This window comes from Antechinus flavipes, chromosome 1 (assembly GCF_016432865.1).
Source record: "Antechinus flavipes isolate AdamAnt ecotype Samford, QLD, Australia chromosome 1, AdamAnt_v2, whole genome shotgun sequence".
Taxonomy (NCBI): domain Eukaryota; kingdom Metazoa; phylum Chordata; class Mammalia; order Dasyuromorphia; family Dasyuridae; genus Antechinus; species Antechinus flavipes.
In genome coordinates, this window is record NC_067398.1 from 154,454,488 (window position 1) to 154,474,639 (window position 20,152).

General features: G+C 35.3%; 1 protein-coding gene across 2 annotated transcripts; it reads left to right on the plus strand.

The window, feature by feature from the left end:
* Positions 1 to 1,267: 1,267 nt before the first annotated feature.
* Positions 1,268 to 18,380, plus strand: MRPS36 (mitochondrial ribosomal protein S36). 2 transcript variants are annotated; one of them, XM_051991688.1, is made up of 4 exons: positions 1,268 to 1,459; positions 12,767 to 12,830; positions 15,658 to 15,845; positions 15,930 to 18,380. In XM_051991688.1, the coding sequence occupies exons 1-4, from the start codon at positions 1,421 to 1,423 to the stop codon at positions 15,945 to 15,947; spliced, it is 309 nt and encodes a 102-aa protein (XP_051847648.1). In that variant the 5' UTR covers positions 1,268 to 1,420; the 3' UTR covers positions 15,948 to 18,380. The 2 variants fall into 2 exon arrangements, with proteins under 2 accessions (XP_051847648.1, XP_051847644.1); XM_051991684.1 differs by lacking the exon at positions 1,268 to 1,459 and adding an exon at positions 11,554 to 11,670.
* The last annotated feature ends 1,772 nt before the right edge of the window (positions 18,381 to 20,152 follow it).

A 20,152-nucleotide genomic window follows, 5' to 3' on the forward strand; every position in this document is an offset into this window, starting at 1 on the left:
AGTAAGCACCAGTGAGAAGAGCCATTTATCCAAAACATACGCTAATAGAGTCATTGTCCCACATAGAATAGGTAATGAGCCTTAAGTGCTGGATTGTCTGATTCAAGCACATCTTTTTCTGAGTTTCAATCCTTTACAATAACTCAGGGCTACTTGCTCTAAGATTATGGATTGTCAGTGTATAAACTCAAGATGAGGAGTCAGACGTCCTGGCTCCTAACTTCTGTCATCAAGAATTTATGGTCCTATCCCCCAACCTGTCAGAACCAGGATTGATGGTTCCTGCCTGGAGATTCCCATTCACCACAGTTTGGACTCCACACCACTCCCATCTCCCCACCTTTGTTTAGCTACTGTATATAAATATGTCATGGAGAACTCACATTCTCTGCTGGATCATGCCCCCAGCATAATCTCTCCCTTTCAAATAAAGTATTAAAAACTCTCTAATTTCTATCTTGCCTCAGTTTCTCCGGCATTACAATACAAAGTGAAGTGAGAAAAACCAGAAGAAAGAACATTGTTCACAGTATGAGCAAAAATGATGAACACTGTGAATGATTTAACTATTCTCATTAATGCAACAATCCAAGACAACTACAAAGAATTTATGAAGAAAAATGTCATTCACCTCCAAATAATTGATTGTCTGAATGCAAATAGAAACGTACTTTTTTTCTTGTCTTTTTTTTCTTTTGTTTTCTGTTTGCAACATAACTAATGCAAATATTTTGCATGACTTAACATGTGGTCTATACCTAATTTATTTCTATCTCAGGGATGGGGAGAGAATTTGGAACCCAGTATTTTAAAAAACGAATGTTATATTTTTTGCAAATTGAAAAAAAAAACTTTCCATTAAAAAAAGTGCCATAATTCTAAGTTTTACCGATGTTTTCTTTCATTGTAAAAAATAGCATTCATCATAGTATTCCTTGTGTCCTTTCTCCTCCCCTTGCCACAAAGCCATCCCATGTGACAAATACTATTTTAACAGCAAAAAATAAAAATCAACCTTATATCATAATTTAAACCATTCTCTAATTTTTGAGGATCCTTTTTAGTTCTTTGCTATTACAGAAAGTTTTTATATCTTTGTACGGGGCCCTTTCTTTTGGAAAATGTATTTTGTAAGGTACTGATTGAAATTCATGCATGAGGGGGAGGCAAAAGGCAAAACAAATAAATCTTAAGATTTCCCTAAATGCCCTCTGGAAGTACCAAAGGCATAGAATCATCCGGACCAAAGGAATCTAAAGGAGAAATGGGCGGGGCTAATCGAGCACTGTCTTCGGAACGGGCGGGGCGTCGTCACGTCTAGTGACGTCACAGAAAGACCTCAGGTTTAGGCGCGGGCGCCGCCGACTCTTAAGAGAGTTTGTCGGCCTGCCCCGGAAACGTTACATCCCCCTGGGTCGCCATGGGCAGCAAGATGGCGGCGGCCACTCGGGTCGTGCAGGTAAAAATCAGGGGTTACTTTTCTTGGCCTCCAGGTGGGACTGGGCAGATTCTGGTCAATGGCCACCTCCTCCGGTAGGTAAAGGATCTGATGGCGGCTCTGGGACTGTTTGGGAAGGGGTGAGGAATCCTTGCTGGTGGAGTGTGTGGAGGTGGACGTTGGACTCTGCCCGGTTGCCCTTGCGGTGGGACGGGGTATGTGCCGGCGAGTGGCCTCTGTGAGGCCGTGGAGAGCGAAGGGCTAATGGGTCCCGGGCTGATACGGCCCCTCTTCTCGGCCGGGGTTCCTCTTGCTCCCACCGTTCCCTCTCTGTGTTGGAGCTTTGCCCCCGGTTGTTTGCAGGGAGAGGTGGGGCTCCGCCATTCCAACTCTTTCTCGGCCAATCACAATGCAGGTAATGTTCCATTACAGCCAATAGGGAGGAAGGAGGGGCGGGAAAGAAATTAGGGCGGGTCCGGGAGGACACTTGGTGCGTGCTGTCAAGGACTCGGGAATTCCTCTAGTGAGTGTCCTGGAGGGACCCCAACATCAAACTTGAAGTATAACTGAATGTCATTCAGGAAACGTTAAGCATCTATCATAGCCGGGCGCTTGCTAAACTCTGAGGCAAAGGACAACCCCCTGCTTTTGAGGAGCTGGAAGTTTGGTAATGGAAACATTCAAACCACTAAATGTAATCCCAGACGTGGCTCTAGATAGCCTTAAAGGGAAGAGATGAACGAAAGACTGATGACTGAAGACTTCATCTGCTGTGCTAGAGGCAGCTAGCTGGAGCTAGAGCTGAAAGAAGCACGTGTACATTCCCAACCCCTATCCTTACTAGCCGCATAGTCCTGGGCAAAGTCCTCATCTGTAAAATGGAGAATTTACTGCATTGAGCTGGTGTGATATTTGTAAAGTGCTTTGGAAACCTTAAGGTGTTGTATACGTGTCTAGTCATTATTTCTGTGAATAAGATACTTGAGGTTCCCTAGAATTTTCATTTCAGTATTGACTTGTCAGCATAGCTTTGCTATGTACTGAAGAGAATCCAAAGGTGATATAAGAACTCAGTTCCTGACCTCAAGGCAGCTTGATAATACCTATAGGAGAAGGAAGGTGCTCGATTTTAGGAAGACTGACTTAGAATCCTCTTAAACCCCTATTTTATTAGAATATTGATTATGCATTTTGCCTCTTAGTCTCATCTTTCTCTTTAGTGAATAAGGATACTTGCTTTATCTTTCCATAGTAGTTGTGAGGAAAGTGAATTATAAACCAATAAGTTCCTATAGGTTTGTAACATTTACCTGTCTTTTGATTTCTCTTCCACTCTGCTTTGCTGATCTTCAATTCTCTCCCACCCCCTCCACCTCCTACTAAAAATGTCTAAAAGCTCTCTTTTTAGATCACTTATTTTCCTGTTTACATTTTCTGGATGATCTCATTCCTTCTGGGTTCAATTATGTTACCTACTGAACTAGTCCTAGTAGAGATAATTATTAGGGCAGCTAGGTTATGCACTGCAGTTTCTTGACTCTACCCCTTCAGTCTAGTCATACTGTCAACTACTGTATCAGTTGTCTCTGCCCTTTCACCCAGGTTATTAGCAATCAATTCCTCAATTGATCTTCTTGAGTTTCTCTAATTCAGCCTCCACAGTTACCAAAGTTATTCCTAAAACATAAATTCGACCATGATTCTTGCTCCCTATATTATTTCCTCATGGATAAAATGCAGACTTTTCTATTTGGCATTTAAATCCTTTCATAATCTGGTTCCTATATCTTTCTAGACTGTATATTATTGCTCTTCACACCTGCCGTGTTCTTGCCAAAAAAGTATGGCCTAGTTGCTGAGTTGCTATTCTTAACACAGGACCTTTGATCTCCATTTTATTTATCCTTTTTTTGGAGGAAGGGGCAAATTATTTTGTTAACAAGGCCTTTATTAAAAAGGATGGTTATTTGGCCAACTCTTTTAGACCAAATACATACCTCATTATTAGGGGTTTCTTGGAACTTATGTGTGAAAGGAAAAATGGAAAAATGGATGATTGAGAAATCAAAGGGGACTTTGATAAGTAGGCCTTACAGGTAAAAGAAGAAAATTTAAAAAAAGTAGATGTCTCCCTCCCTCTAGAAACATCTGATGCAGTCCTATGGTTTTGGTGTGGTCTGTTCTGGAGAAGAACACTTCTCAGGTCACTTGTAGAAGTTTCCTACAAAATTGATCTCAGATTTCCAATTTACTTTGCCAATAAACAGGTAAGATAATGAAAGTTAGCTCAAATCTTATGTCTTTCTTCCTATTTGGAATCTTTTATCGGACCAGGAAATTCACAAGCTAAATAACCTATGGTCTTTACTTTAATGACATTGCACAGGCTGTCCCCAGGCATAGAATGTCCTCCTCCATTCTGCTTTTTAAAAACTAGCTTCATTTAGAGTGGAGCATAAGAACTACTTCTTTGGGTTATCTTTCCTAGTTCCCTGTTTTCCCTTTGGAAATAAGTTTCTTGAAAAGCAGGGATTTTGTTATTTATTGGCTTTGTATTTCTAGCACCTTATACAGTACCTGGTTTGTCTCAGGCAATTAATAAATCCTGCCTAATGAATTGATAATATTCAAATAGCTTATGATCTAAAACATGCATTCAGATATAATGCTGAGTAGACTATAAAAAGTACATAAAGGAGGAAGAAAGTATTATGAACAATTGGAAAAGAGTATCAAGGAAAAGGTAACTAGTATTTGAGCTGAACCTTCAAAGATGATTGAAATTTCAGCTGGCTAAGCTAAACAGAAAGAAAAACTTTTATGGAAGAAGGAATAGAGTTTTCCTAGTGGGTTTAGTATTTTTCACGTGTGTGTGTCTGTCTCCCAAATAAGCTGCTATCTTTGTGATTAACCAATCCCAACATGTATATGATCCCAAGGCTTTTATTCAACATTGCTGACAAGTAAACCCCTCACTTCCAAGGCTTTACATACAATAGAAAGAGTACTGGATTTGGAGTCAGAGCATCCGAGTAGAAATTGGTTTTACTATTTTTTGTTATTCAATTGTTTCAGTGTCCCTCTTCAGTGTTCTTCTCTCAAATATAATGTTCTCTGAGAGCAGGTTTCTTGGGGGCTTCTGGAGAAAGCCTTCTTCAGTTAAAAGTAATAATCACCCCAAAGGCAGCCAGGAGTCAAAGTCCAGATCCTTTATTGTTTCCTTCAAAATAGCCCAATTAGCTTTCTTAGAGGCCTATCTCTGTCCTTGGTTCGGAGAGCTCTTGCTAATGGTTCTTTGCGTCTCCAGCTTCAACCTCCAGCCAGCACAAAGGTGGAAGATGGAATGAATCTGACTCTGCCTCTGAGAGTGGGCTTGTGGGCTTCTGTGTCTGGCCCTGAGAGCTTTTTGCTTATATGCTGTGCACCGAGTATACTCCAATCCTTATATCACTAGGAAACCATTATTTATTGTAGGATTAAATCAATGCTAAATTAGATTTAACCATTGTCTCAATTCCACTTAGTACCTTGTTTTAAGTTCTGGCCCATAATATCTCCTTGTAGGATCAGATCAATCATACTGAACCATGCTAAATTAGATAATTATTGTCTCTCTCAATTCCAGTCTTAGTACCTTGTAAGAATCATAACAGATACTGAAGTGGTTTGCCATTTCCTTTTCTAGATCACTTGACAGATGAGGAAACTGAGGCAGACAGGGTTATGTGACTTGCTCAGAGTCACATAAATATCTGAAGGCAGATTTGAATTTATGAAGATGAGTCTGATGTCAGGCCTGACTCTCTGTGCACTATTGTTATGATACAGGAGCCACCTGCCAGTGGCTGCTGGAGGTCTCAGACCTGTAGAATGTATCTCTTCATGAGAGAGGATGATACAAGGAGACTGAGAAGCACTTGCGTTCTCTGACCTCTCTCCTCTTCCCTCTGCCTCCAATTTATTTCATTCCCAATCCACAAGGAACATCTGTTTACTTTACTTATAAAGGCTGCTTTGCAGCTCCTTCAAGTGGTATGATTCACAGCTGTGGAGGCTCTTGGAGAATTGACCTGCCCTTTTACTTAGACATGGTCTATAACACACTGGCATCACCTAGCTGATTCCTTTACCTACCTGCATAACTTTGCAATCACTTAATCTTTTTTTTTTTAATTTAATTTTATTTTATAATAACTTTGTATTGACAGAATCCATGCCAGGGTAATTTTTTTTACAACATTATCCCTTGCACTCGCTTATGTTTCGATTTTTCCCCTCCCTCCCTCCACCCCCTGTAATCACTTAATCTCTTTGGGCTTCAACTTTCTCATCTGCAAAATGAGGTTGAGTTAAGATAGCTTTTGAAGTTTCTCCTAGCTCTAAATCTCTGATATGGGTCCTATAACGATTAGGAAGCTTCTTAGTTTTTTAACATCAAGTTGAAATCTACTATTATGAAACTTTCATTTATTGCCCCATTTATTTCATTTATTAATTCTTTTAACTGAGGTGGAGAACAAACCTAATCTTTTAAACACAGTAGACCTTTAAATATTTGAAGACAAGTATCATGGCATTTTTTTTTTAATAAATAATATTTTATAAGATTTTGAGTTCGAAATTTTTTCTCCTTCTCCAAGATGGCAAGTAATCTGATAATAGGTTATGTCTGTGGAATCATGTTTTCCACATTAATCATGTTGTGAAAGAAGAAACAGAAAAGGGAAAAGTCACACAAAAAAGTGAAATACTTTGGTCTTCATTCAGACTTCATAGTTCTTTGAATGTGGATTGTATTTTCTATCATTCTTTTGAAATTTTCTTAGATCATTGCTGAGAAGAGCCAAATCGGTCATAGTTGATTGTCACACATAGGTGATTGTTCTCACTTCATTCAGCATTAGGTCATATTTTTCCAGGTTTTTCTGAAATCTGCCTGCTTTCTTATAGCACGATAGTATACCATTACATTATATAGAACTTGTTCAGCCATTGAAGGGATGTTGGGCATCCTTTCAATGTCCAATTCTTTGCCATCACAAAAAGAGCTACTGTAAATATTTTTGTACATGTGGGTCATTTCCATATATATATATATCTTGACTTTTCTTGGCTAAATCTAACCATTTATTTTAATTGAATTCCATTGGGTATGATTACTGGTATGTATTACTACAGGTTGTCATATCCTTTCTCAATGTGTTCAAAATACATTTCAGCTGTTGTAGGAACTAGGGAAGAGTAGGACAGGACTATCATTTCCCTCATTATAGAAACACTACCAGCTTTAATGTCACTAATGCTACTGAATTATTTTGGATTTTTGTTTTTTGCATTCTGAATTTAAAATATAAAATAAAATGAGCATTTCCATATGTATAGTAGAAAGCTCAAACTGAATCTCATGTAGAGCTTTTTAATATATATATATATATTTAATATATATATATATATATAATAAATTAGACTCATTTTCAAAACTTTTTCTTGCCCTAATTCCTTTCTGCTCTATGTATTTTTTTAATGCCTCAATGGTGTTCTGTTTTTCTGAGATCATTCTGGAAACTAATGCATTTTTGACTGCGAGGTCACACTGTTAATCCATTTTGAGCTTGCAGTTTGAATCACAAAAACTGTTCTTTTAGTCTCATGTCTTCCATCCTTTACTTGTGATTTTTACTTTTAACTCCAAAATAGAACTGTGACAAATATAGAGCACTGGGCCTGGTGTTAAGAAGAGCTTAGTCCTTGTGGGACCCAGGGCAAGTCACTTAAATCTGCTTGCCTTCGTTTTTTCATATGCCAAATGAGTTGGAGAAGGAAATGACAAACCACTCCAGTATCCAAGAACCTCTCTCCCCTCATAGGGTCATGAAGAGTCAGATAGTAATAAATGACTGCAAAACAACTATGAAATTCACATTAGACTATTTTTTTACCCTCTTAAAATCTTTTTGGATCCTGAATCTCTCATCTAGCTTGCTTTAGTTCTCTCTGAATTTTATGTCATTTGATAAGCAAAAACATGCCTACTTTGATCCAAGTCATTGAAAAAATATTTAATAGCACAAGGCCAAGGATATGGGGCCCTAAGTGGCCTGCTGCACTCCCTTTGGCATGATTGGCATTAAATAGTGCTGTATATTGAGAAATGTTCCAGGTTTAGAATTAGAACATAGGTTCCCATTATATTCTACCCCTCTTCTCTAGTATATATCCTTTTTTCTCAGCTATAAAATGAAGGATTGAGTTAAATAAACTCAAGTCTCAAGATCTAAATCCGGTACCTTAAAAGCTTAAATCTTCCTTTTGAAATATTTTGCAGGAACTGTAATTCACTAGCTCTATAATTTCAAGACTTATCTATTCCTCCTTCCCTCCCTTTTTAAAGGACTTAGCTCTTTTTCAGTCCTTTAACACCACTACCATAATTTTTCTTTAAAAAGTTTTATTGATTTCTCAGTAACACCCCTCAATAAAACTCTTGCTGCAAGAAACAGTTAAGCAAAACAAACCAACGTGTTGATTATTTATTATCTGATTAACATAAGCTTTATTCTCTCTTTAATCTACTAAATTTATACAACGAGTGGGGAGGAAAGACATAACTAGTAAATAGGTTTTTTAAGAGTCAAAATTGTTTAATGCATTGATCCAAGTCTTGATATTTTCCATGTTCCTTTATATTGTGATTACTTTATTTTTACTTCAGCCTTTGTCAGTTCATTTAATTCTAATAAACTTTGAATTCATATTTTTTTAGTTTATTATATTTGTGTCACAATCTGTTCAGCATTTTCTAATCAATGTATATCTAGTTTGCTTCAATTTATTATTAATAATACTATAAATATTTTTAATATACCGGCGGATCTTTCCTTGTAGCTTGCTTTGTAAATGGGTGTGAACAATTGAGTCACTCTGGCTTGATTTAAAATTGTTTTCTAGAACCCACAAATTCATAGCCCCATCACCAGCTGTTCTTCCAAAATTAATTATTTTCATCTATTTATTAAACAATTAATTTGTTCTAAACAGTACCTCAGGTACTGGGAATACCTCTCTCAAGAAACTTAAGAAGACTCATGGTTCCCAAAGACTTGACAGCAGAAGAAAAGCTCTTGTTCTAACACTAACAGTTGAAGCCAAGCCTTTGAGTGGGGATCCAATTTTGGACTTGATTTGATTATTTGTTTCCTGAGGACCAGCTTTGTTGAGTTCCAAAGGGACTATGGAAATTAGCCAGCAAGTGATTTTATTATAGGGTTTGGGGTGGGATGTGTGTGACCACAATAAGAGGTGGGAGAAAAAAAAGTACTGAGTTGGTGGTAAAAGGTACTTCAACCAATGAAGTATGCTTCATTAGCCTAAGTTAATGAAACTGTAGATAAATATAGTATAAGTAGACATTTAGAGTTATTTGATTAGTGACCATTTCTTTACTTTTCCCCTTCTCAATTTTTCTTTAACTGACTACTTTTGGAGCTTTCTTAAATACTTAAAAGTAAAGAAAATCTTATTTTAAGCATTGTGTGAGTGAATAGGCTGGGAGGGATAAAGAGAAATTAGTGTTATTTGAATGTTTTTCCATTGACAATTGAGATACACATACACACATACATAAAATTAGAGGTTTGTTGTTCCTTTGAATCTTAGAAATAATGGATTTCTAGTGATGATCTAGGTCATCAAACGGATGATAGATAGCAGTATTTCCAAGTGGGCCCAATTAGATTAAAATGTTATTGGGAAATATTTAACAAAAATTAATAATACAATAGAAAATAGATAACATTACCTTTTTTTTTCCTTTCAGATTTTGAAACATCTCTTTTTGGTTTAACTTTTTTTTTTTTTTAACATTTGTTGAGTTCCAAATTTCTTCTGCCCCTCCCCCATCTACAGAGGAGGCAAGCAATATATCAGTTATATATGTGAAATCATGTAAAACAAGTTTCCATTTTAGCCATGTTGGCCCCCCCCAAAAAAAAAATGAAAAAAGTATGTTCAGTCTATATTCAGAATTTTATTAGTTTTCTCTTTGGAAGTAGATAACATTTTTCATTATAAGCCCTTTGGAATTATCTTAGATCATTATATTAATCAGAATAGTAAAATCTTTCCTACTTAATCATCATAATACTCCTATTTCTATATACGGTGTTGTCTTGGTTCACTTTGTATCAGGTCTCTTCCTAGGTTTTTCTGAAAGTGTCCCCCCCCCCCTTCCTCATTTTTAATAATATATTTGTACAATATATATATATATATATACATTTTCAGAAATCTCTTGGGATACTGACCTAGGAAGTGGTATTTCTGAGTCAAAGGGTTTGTAAAGTTTTATGGCCCTTTGAGCATAGTACCAAATTGTTCTCCAAAATGTTTGGATCAGAATATTGCATTTTAAAACTTAAATTAATCGTGGTCTGCAAGAATCTTTTTGTATTGATAAATTGTCCCTTTTCTATTTTGAGTTTTATACCACTGGTATACATTGATGTAAGCCAGAATCATATTCTACACCAATTCTTCAATGTACTTTCTTCTAAAAAGTCTAAAAAGTCATGAGGTGATTATGTTGCCTTTTTGTTATATATTCTCTTAGCTCTTCTTCATGCTATAAGAGTTCATACAGGTTTTCTCATGTTTATCATATTTATCATTCCTTAAGAAACTGTAACATTCCATTAAATTAATAGAAATTTGTTCTGCCATCCTCTAGAATAGATGACTTTCTGTTTTGTTTTAGAATTAATAGACAACATTCTACATAGCACTTGCTGTGTGCTAAGCACTTTACAACTCTTATGTCAAATTACATAAATAATTCTAAGGAGATAAGTACTATTATAGTCCCCATTTTATAAATGAGAAAAACTAAGGCAAACAAATTAAGTGACTTACCCAGAGTCACATAACTAATAAGTATCTGATGCCAAATTTTAATTTAGATTGTCCTGATGCCAGGCTCTACACTCTACTGCTCCCCCTAGCCAGCCTAATAATTCCAAATTGATTTCCTAAATAGTTTGATCAACCATTTAGAGCTCTATCAACAGTGTATGGACATATCTGTCACAGTGTATGGATATATCTGCCTTCTCACAATCCTTCAATATTAATCTTTTATCATCTTTGCCAATTTGATGAGTGATTCCTCAGTTGTTTTAATTTGCATTTCTTAGGAATTTAGGGAAAACTTTCTTATCCTTAGACCACTAATTAATCAAGTGGGAAATGACTGAAGTATATGCTTTTTGATATCAACTGAAGAAGAAAAAAGAAAACATGCTATCATGAAGTGATAATGTGCAGTCCAGTAGATAGAAGGATCTCCTGTAGATGATGAGGCATTGCTTTAAAAAAAAAAAAAGTATGTCAGTGAAACAGATTAGATAAGGAGGACTTAGAAGTAAAGGAACATGGTGGACCAATGTTTGTTACAACCAAAAACACAAACTCCATCCTGTTATGGGACAAGACCTTCTTGGCAACTTGCCAGTTATTTGACAGATAAACATCGTATATACCAAAAGAAGCTCTAAATGGATTTAGTGATCTAGTCAATGAAAGTAGGAGAAAATATAAACCTAAAAAAAATTCTTTGCTTCTAATAAAACATAAATTTTTCTCTGACATCTCTAGAGGAATTAATTCAAATCTAAGATAGCCATCATTTCCCTGTAGATTTTTTACTGGCTTAAAGGATATGAAGAAAGTTTTCAAAAGAAGAAATGGAAGCTGTCAGCAGCCATTAGAGGGAAAAGTACTCCCAAACAAGGGGCAATAGTAAGAGAATGCAAATGAAAATTGAGGAATCAGCCATCAAACAAAGATGATAAAGAGTCAGTGTCAGAGGTTTAAAGGCATCCAAACTAGTTGAATGGACAAACAATTCAGGAAATCAATTTGGGATTATGTAGGAGATATTAAACTTCCTGCTCTTTGATCCATTGAACCCACTGCTGGATTTATAGCCCAAGTATGTCAGTGGCAGTTTGATATGCTCCAAATATTCATGATAACATTTTTCATAGTAGTAGAAAAACAAAGTGGGTACCTATTTTTTTTTTTTTTTTTTTAGGTGATAGCTGAACAAACTTCTGTGAATATAATCAGACAAGAATGTTAATGTTTTTGGTCCACAAGAAATTATTAATATGAGAAACATGAGAAAAACCTGTATGAACTGGTACAGAATGAAGAATCAAGCAGAACAACACTACAATGTGATTATAATAATGTAATCAGAAACTATTAGCAACATAATTATTTAAAATGCAGTAAACTAATATTGGTTTTAGATGGGTGTAATAAATTATGAACTACTGGTGAAGGATGCTGCAAATTTGCTTATTGGGAGGTTTTCTTAAACCATTTCTGTTGCTATTAGTGAAGGTATTGATGGGGTGTAGTAATAACTTTAAGGTCCCTTAGCCTTGGGAGTGCTATAGTTTGACAAACATTGCTGGCTGCCAATTAACAATCTATTAGTCAGTGATAACAGTTTCTGAGACAATAATGAGGAGCATATCAGACCACTCAAATCCACCTATAAATTGTAAAATTAATATTATTGATTGACATGTGAAGTACCTGGTCTCTCTTTTTCCTATAAATTTATCTTAATGATTTTAGTATTTTTAAAAACGCTCATTGTTAAAATAATTTTAAAAAATTGTTATTAGAATGTAATTGGCACTTACTCCTAAGATTTCACACCCCAACTTTTATTTTATAACTGAGCTATATGCTGTTATGCCCAAAGGAAATAATGTTCTCTAAAGATGATTTTTCTAAATCTTTTAGCATTTTTTTGGGAGGGGTATATTTTTCTTCTGTGCTAAAAACTTAAGTATAGTCTGGTGGGGAGGAAGGGAGAAACATCAGACTAGAATTCTCTTTACCCACTAGTTTAATGAATCTGGACACGCCCCCTCCTTTCCCTTCCCATTTTTCTCTTGAAAAAGCATTTGCATATAACTAATAGAATACAATTTAACAAAGATGAAATAATGTGAAAATGCTTCTTAAAAATGCAAAATATTACATAAGTACACATTTATAGAGGTATGATATATGATATATCCTTCCTGAAATAACTGAAATGTTGATATTTACTTAGTATTTTTTCAATTAAGAAAGTGATCATGGAAATGATTTTGCAAAGGAAATACATCCACACCATTCTATTAGTTTTCTTTTAAGGGTTTGGGGAGGGTGGGTAAACAACATCATTTATAATTTCTGAATCAAAGTATACTTTGTAAATCTGACTTTACAAGTGATCTTAATTCTCATATTTTTATTTATTTATTTTTTTAGGTAGTCAAGCCACATACTCCATTAATAAGGTTTCCTGACAGAAAAGGCTACCCCAAACTGAATGGTAAGTATCTTCTTACCTCAGATACATATGATAAATTGCATTCTTTCTTATCATTGATTGTTATGTCTTCATAAATCAGGGAGGCTTTTTATTTTTTATTTTTTCAAGCTAGCCATGTTAGTGGATGTTAGTGGAATAGAGTGAGTTTAATTTAACTGTTAATTAATTAGCTACTCTATGCCAGGGAAATTTAGGACCAATTTTTCTATTTATCTTTTTCTTCTAGTTTATACTTCTTTAATGTAAAACTGATAAGGCACATAAAGTATTGGGAAGTGATATAGAGGCAATGATGACATATTAGATTGTTTCTTCCTTTTCATTGATATTGAATTTATGTCAGAAATACAGGGGATGGAGAAGGAACGTAAAATATAATTTTCTTCTAGGTAAAGTATTTTTTTCTTGTGGATCTAATATTTCATTCCCATTTTCCCTTTCCTTTTCTCTCCTTTTTCTTCTAGATGCTTCCCCTAACTTTATCCCTCATTTTATTCTTTAGATCTCTAGACTGGAAAGAAATCTTGGCAATAACTATCTTTAAATGAAAAAAGGTCTTCGGAGGTTTCTCTGCCCTTTTTACCTTTTCCTCTTGCTTTCTCTACCATCTCCTTTATTTCCATTTAAAAACCCTTCATTCAAGCAGTATTCCTATTTGTTAAAGATGTATGATTGGTGATTTTTGACTAATATAGTATGACAAATTATGCAACAAAAGTTGATCCCTAACAACAACTGTTATTTTTTTGCAAATTATTTTATAAGAAAGTAATTAATGGATCTGTTAACTATGCTAACAAAAAACTTTTCAGCTGAGAGAACTCCCTTCTGAAAACATTGTAGTTAATAAATCTGAGAATTCTCTACTTGAGATAGTAGAGATTAAATGGCTTACAAGAGTTACAGTAGCTAGCAATCAAACAAGCACTTAGGCACATCCTATGTCTACAATGTGCTTAAGCACTGAGGATACAAAAGCAAAACAAATGAAACAGTTCCTATTCTCAAGTATTTTATGTCCTGTTCTGTGAAATGACATGTACACACATAAGTAAATGAAAAGTATGTACAAATCAAATACAAGGTAATTTTTTGATTGTACAAGAAAGAGTAAGTGTGTCTGGAACATAATACATAGAAAGGAAGTTATATGTAGTAAGGCAGGCTAGTTCCAGATGGGGAAGGGTTTTGAGTGCCAAATAGAGGTTTTTTTGTGTTTTATCTGAAATATAGGAGCAAGACACTGGAACCCTTTGAGTAGGGGACTAATATGTTCAAAATGTGCCATAGGACTATCACTTGCTAATTAAATAGAAGATTAAATTAAAAAAGAAAGAAACTCGAAACATTGCAGTATGTTCAGTCAGTCAGAAAGCATGTATTAATCACCTGCTGTTTCTTGCACCCTGCTAAGTTCTGAGGATTCAAAGAAAGAAAGTGGGAGGGGTAAAGAGAGGCTGAATTTGGATCGTAGCCATGTGAATGGAGACAGAGATTTGAGACACATTGATATAGAGATGACAAGGTCTGCTTGTGAGAGATGAGGATGAAAAATTGAGGATGATCCTGAGGTTAGAACTAGAACAATGGTGGCACTGTCAACAGAAATGAAAAATTGGGGAGAATTTGGGAGAAAATATTTGAAGTATGGGGCTATCCAAAGGGAAATATCCAATAGGAAGTTGATGATCTATGATGCCGGATGTTGTAATAATGACAGTGATAGCAGCCAACATATATATAGTGCTTACTATGCTAAATGTTTTACAGTAATTATTTCATTTGATCCTCAAAGCAACTATTCCCATTTTACAGATGAAGGGGGACAAATAGAGGTTATATGACTTGCTCAGAGTTACAGGTTAGTAAATGTCTGAGATTGCATTTAAACTCATGCCTTCTTGACTCCAAGCCCAATGTGCTAAGATTTTGGAGTTGTCTGAATAGAAATAACTATGATCCTATGAAAACAGAGGTCACTTAGAGAGATGGGAGACTCAGAACAGTTTTGGTTATTCCCACAATTTTGGAGCAGCACAAGAATGGTTCAGTAAATGAGACTGAGAAGCTGTTGTATTATAAAAGAAGTGTTTCAAGAACACCCAAGGAAGAGAAAACTTTACAGTTTTCTGGAAACTGTCCAGTGCTGCCCAGAGATCACAAAGGATGAGATCAACTGTTTGTGTATAATATGCTACTATATTAGTCACAAATAAACATTATCACGCCTTTTAAATATATGTTGGAATATTGCTTGAATGAAGTGCATCTTAGTTCTGAAGCATGATTTGAGCCAAGATCTTTCTTGATTTCAAGCCTAGCACTCTATTTGCTATATTTTGCTGCTTCAGTTGAATTAGACTATGACACTGTTTTAGTTTAAAAACACAATTTTAATGAAATAATCCTGCCCAGTTATCCAGAGAGAAGTTGACAGGCAGTTAATGTTGAGCAAAACAATGGAAGAAAGCCCTACAGCCTCCCAATTTCCTGATTCCATTCCCCTGTTCCTTGAGGATCGTAAGTGGTAGGAATCTAGAAAATGCAGCAATGCTAAAACTATAGAGCCTCCCAGATAGCAAGGCCTTGGCCAACACTAAGAAAGGGAAGGAGATTCAATGAGGCAGCAGGTGGAAAGGGGTTTTGAGGTAGAGGCAAGGCAGCATAATTTATTTTCTCAAACCTTAATATATTATTCATGTTGCTTCTGTGCAACATTAGTGTCTACAATTGCATTGTAGTTGCAAGAATGGATTAATTTATGTAGTACAAGAAATACTATAAAATTCTTAGATAATTTCTCTGATTTTAAAATTCTTCATTTCAGTACCCGAATCTTTAACATCATCTGTGCTTCCATCTCACTCTTCTGCAATATCACAACATTCTTTGGGTGGTAAATCATCAGGTTTGCCAATGAATCGTGGTCCACCAGATTCTGCTGAAATAGTAAAAACATTACCTCAGAAATATAGGAGGAAATTCATGTCTCCAGAAGAGATGGAATTTATTCAAGTATGTGTTTTCATTTGTTACCTCATAAAAGTATGATAGTATTTTTTGAAACATTATGTAATCTTTTATTTTTTTCTCTTGCAGCGTGGAGGTCCAGAGTAATCGCTGACAAGCATATTATGATTGTCAGACAAGAGAGTGGTTATCTTCACAATAAAGGCCTTCAAAAATGACATGTTAAACTGTATATGAAACCAATTTAATATAAGATGCTGTATAAAATGCAGGGTTACAAATTTAGATAGCCATTTATATTTCCTAATTTGTTTAAATCAGCTTGTCTATAAATTAGGCTGAAGATTTGAGTTATTATTTCTTAAAAGTATAGGAATTTTTGTAATTTAGATAGCATATTAACTTTTGATTTTCAATTATCTCTAATATTTAATGTTGCTCAGGTTTAATTTCCAGTAACCTTAATTTCCCATAATTTTTCATTGTAAGAAATGGAAAGTACTAGTTAGGTAGAATCATTGTTTTAGGAGAAGATATCAGAAGTCTTGAGATCAGATGAGAATCAATGTTGTACTATTCTGACGGGTAAAATTGAGACAGGATAGGTCACTGTTAGTGAGAGTGGGACAATAATGAAAAATGATGATGAATAATGAATGATAAAATAATCAGTTACCAAACTTATGTTTGTCAAAAACCATGAAATGACAAACAAAAAATGAAGTGGAAGTAGGGGGGATATGTTTTAAAAGGTTTTTTGTGTGTGTTTTAAGAAAAGAAAAAGTTCCTGCCCTTTTGAGTTTGTTTTGATCATGTATTGTGAGCACATATCAAATTAAATATTTATTTTTTCCCACTCGTCCCTGTCACATATTGGTTAGTGTCTAAAAGTATTGCTATAACATTTCTAATATAGCAAATTTTTATATTTGGTAACAATAAGGATTTTTTCCATAAAGATTAAAGTATGACAAATATCTTATTGTTGGGGATCTTGGCTCATAAAACTAAATTCCATTCTGGTAGTCCAGCTTTGGTAAAACAAAATGATAAAGCTGTTTTGTATTAGTAAACGTTTTGAGGTATTGATTTCCATATAATTTGTGAGCAATGAATAGTGTATCACTGCTGAGAGCAATTTAGTTTTGGTCAGTTAGGTGGCTTAGTACCAAGACTGGAGTCAGGAAGACTCTTCCTTTTAAGTCTCAAATCTGGCCTCAGATACTCACTATCTGTGTGGCTCTGAACAAGACATTTAACAGTATACCTCAGTTTCCTCATTTGTAAAATGAGCTGGAGATGAAACTGACTAACCACTCTATCTCTCTGCCAAGAAAAACACTAAATGGAGTTATGAAGAGCTGGGCACAATTGACATCTGAACATATTTGGAGTTTACTTGATAACTTAAAAAACAGTTCACTACTCTTTTCTATATACTTTGTTATACTGTGGAAAACTGGCTTTCAGAGTAAGCATCTACCTTTTGATCATCTATTTTTGTGTAAAATATGGTAAAATATATTGAGGAAAAGGGTAAAGAATCACTTTTTATTTTTCTGTATTGGACTGAGTTGAAATAAAGCTATGGAACAGCAGTAGAAACTATATAGTCACTGTCCAATTTACAAGGCAAAAGTCTCAAGTCCAGATGGCTACCCTCTCTTCATTTTGAAAAACACCAAAAACTTGTTCAGATAGTGAAGTTGTGAAAAGTAGGAACACAGGAAACTGAACATAGGTATAGGTCTGAAGAGAGCTTATCTGCCTGTTAGGTGAAAGTAGTTTTTACTGTTTGAAATTCCTTTTCGTTAACAGGCATCCTCTTTTCAAAATAGGGGTTTCTTTGATGTTTAAGTCACTCATATAATGTGAATCAGCCAGCATGCTTGCTTTCTAACACATAATACTAACAAAATGGATCTTTTTTAAAAAGGTGGATGATTTGGAGCATCAAGTGCTTTGGGGGCATGGGACAGACTTGGGTTTGTGTTACAGTGAAAGCCTTAGAGCCATAGTAAGAGTGAGATGAGTGCCTAGTTAGAGGAGTACAAAAAGGATGCTGAGTTGCCATTTCAAGCATTGTCTATTTTGAACTTTTCTAAGGGGAGGAAATTCCCTCTTATTTCATATTGCTTCGTGCTCTTTTTAAAATTCCTGTTAGTCTTGTGGATTGGTGAAGTCAACCTTTGGGGTGCTCTGTATTTGGGCAAATCACAGACCCTGCATATCTCTATTTGTAAAATAGATATAATGGTATCTATTGGGCCTACTTAATGAGAGGCAGCGTGATGGTGTAACAATTACCACCACTACCACCTTGGATCCAGAGTTAAGATAATGAAGTGCGCACAAGTTCCTGCTCCAACACTTAATAGCTTCTATAACCATGGGGCAAATCAATCAGTTCCTTCAAATTTCTATATCTGTAAAAGAATAATGACAATTGTATTTCTTACCTCACAAAGCTATGGGGAAAGGATTGTAAATCTTAAAAGCATTGGATCAATGTATTAGAAGATTGTTGTAAATACTGAGATGTTTGTAAATATTTTTATAAACTATAAGAAACTATATAAATGTACATTGGTTTTATGACTACTGGTCCAGTACTCCTGTAGATAGATCTGATGCCATTAATTTGGTTATTTTTTCCTATTAATGCCATTATAATTCATGAATGGCTGCTTATCTATGCAACTCCTATCCATATCCCCCATAAATCTGGGGACACACACATTTTGGGTACTTTCCTGTATATTTATTGATATTGCAAGGACACTGAAGGGAATACTCAGTTGTCCATCAGTTATCTTTGCTTTCTACCGACTTTGTGATTAGCCCATTTATTTTTTCAAATGGGCACATATTTCTCTGATGCTCTCTTTTATGCTGTTGTGGCATTCTTCTTCACAATGTGCTGCATTAATATGTATTAAACAGCATAAATGTGCTCTTTAAGCCTACCCTGTTATCTTCATTTTCCCCTTCTTAGTCCCCAGCTTCCTCAGTTGTTCAGTGATTGTAGTGTTTTATGAGTCAAACCATAGAAGATCACTGGAAGAACATTGGTTTTTTAAATCATGAGCCTTTTGTTTCAGGAAGAATACTGAATTTATTAAAGGCACTGCACATTTTCCCAAAGGCAGTCAAGTTTTCCAATTTGTTTCTAGATTTATCACAGTACATAGCACCATTGGCATAGGGATGTGGTACACTTTTCAAATAGACACATTTTTCCTATGACTCTTCCCCTCTTAAGTATTTAATATTTGTTGGTAAATGGCTTCCAGCCCAGGAAGGGAAAAGGGGGGGGTGGAAATCACCTGTACATATAATAACTGTCTTTCTTTTACTTCTTGTTTTTAAGATATTTTGAATTTCTAGACCATATGTGAAGTTATGCAAAACATTTCCATAAAAGTCATGTTGTGAAAGAAAACAGATTGCCCACAGATTGAAGTATGCTTCAGTCTGTATTCAGACAAAATCAGTTCCTTCTCTGGGGATAGACAAGATTTTTCATAAGTCCTTCAGAGTAGTTGTGTATCACTGTACTACTGAGAATAGCAGTCATTTATAGCCAATCATCCCAGAATATTGTCATTACTTTGTACACAGTACATTTCACTTTACTTTTTCATAGAGGTTATGACAAGTTTTTCTGAGAGCAAACTGCACATCATTTCCCATATTCCATCAATCACATACCACAATTTATTCATCCATTCCCCAATTCTAATTTATGGAGGAAACAGAACTGGAGGAGGTAAGTGCAATACTGGCTTATTGCATAGCTATGTTAAGAGACAGAATTTGAACTCCAGTCTTGATTCCCAATATATCACTCTGCCCCACTACATCATGCAGTCTTGCAAGACTTGTAAGTCTTGTTTAAAAACAAACTTCCTTGAAATCCCAAGTAAGAATACTAAGCTTCTAAGTCTAGTTTAAAAAAACAAACTTTTTCTTGAAATCCCAAGTAAGGACACTAAGCATACCTTCCACTAGCTGTTACTTTAACTCAGCTTAGACCAGGGTGAAAACACAGTAGCTATTCTGCAGTTTCCAAATTATGTTTCATTTTCAGAAATGATTGGGACACAATGCAAATCAAATACATGTTATGCCAGTGTAACTATTGGTTATGTATAGCGTATTCTCTACCAAAACCATGCCTAGGTCTTATCAACATTGATTCTTCTACACTCCTTTTTTTCATCCTTTTGAAAATGGCCAGTTAGAGTGTTTTGTTCATTGGAATTTTTTTCCATTTCATCAAATGTATTTTTTTAAGGATTTGTTTTCTTCAGACAATTTTTGTTTCCTTTTTCAAACTCCTGCGAAACTCA

What these genes read in the sequence shown, in the direction of transcription:
- MRPS36 (XM_051991684.1), top strand. Translation starts at nt 11,602, where the DNA reads ATGAGAAACATGAGAAAAACCTGTATGAACTGGTACAGAATGAAGAAT. An exon ending in AAGCAGAACAACACTACAAT is followed by an intron (nt 11,671 to 12,766) that starts GTGATTATAATA and finishes TTATTTTTTTAG; the next exon opens with GTAGTCAAGCCACATACTCC. An exon ending in AGGCTACCCCAAACTGAATG is followed by an intron (nt 12,831 to 15,657) that starts GTAAGTATCTTC and finishes TCTTCATTTCAG; the next exon opens with TACCCGAATCTTTAACATCA.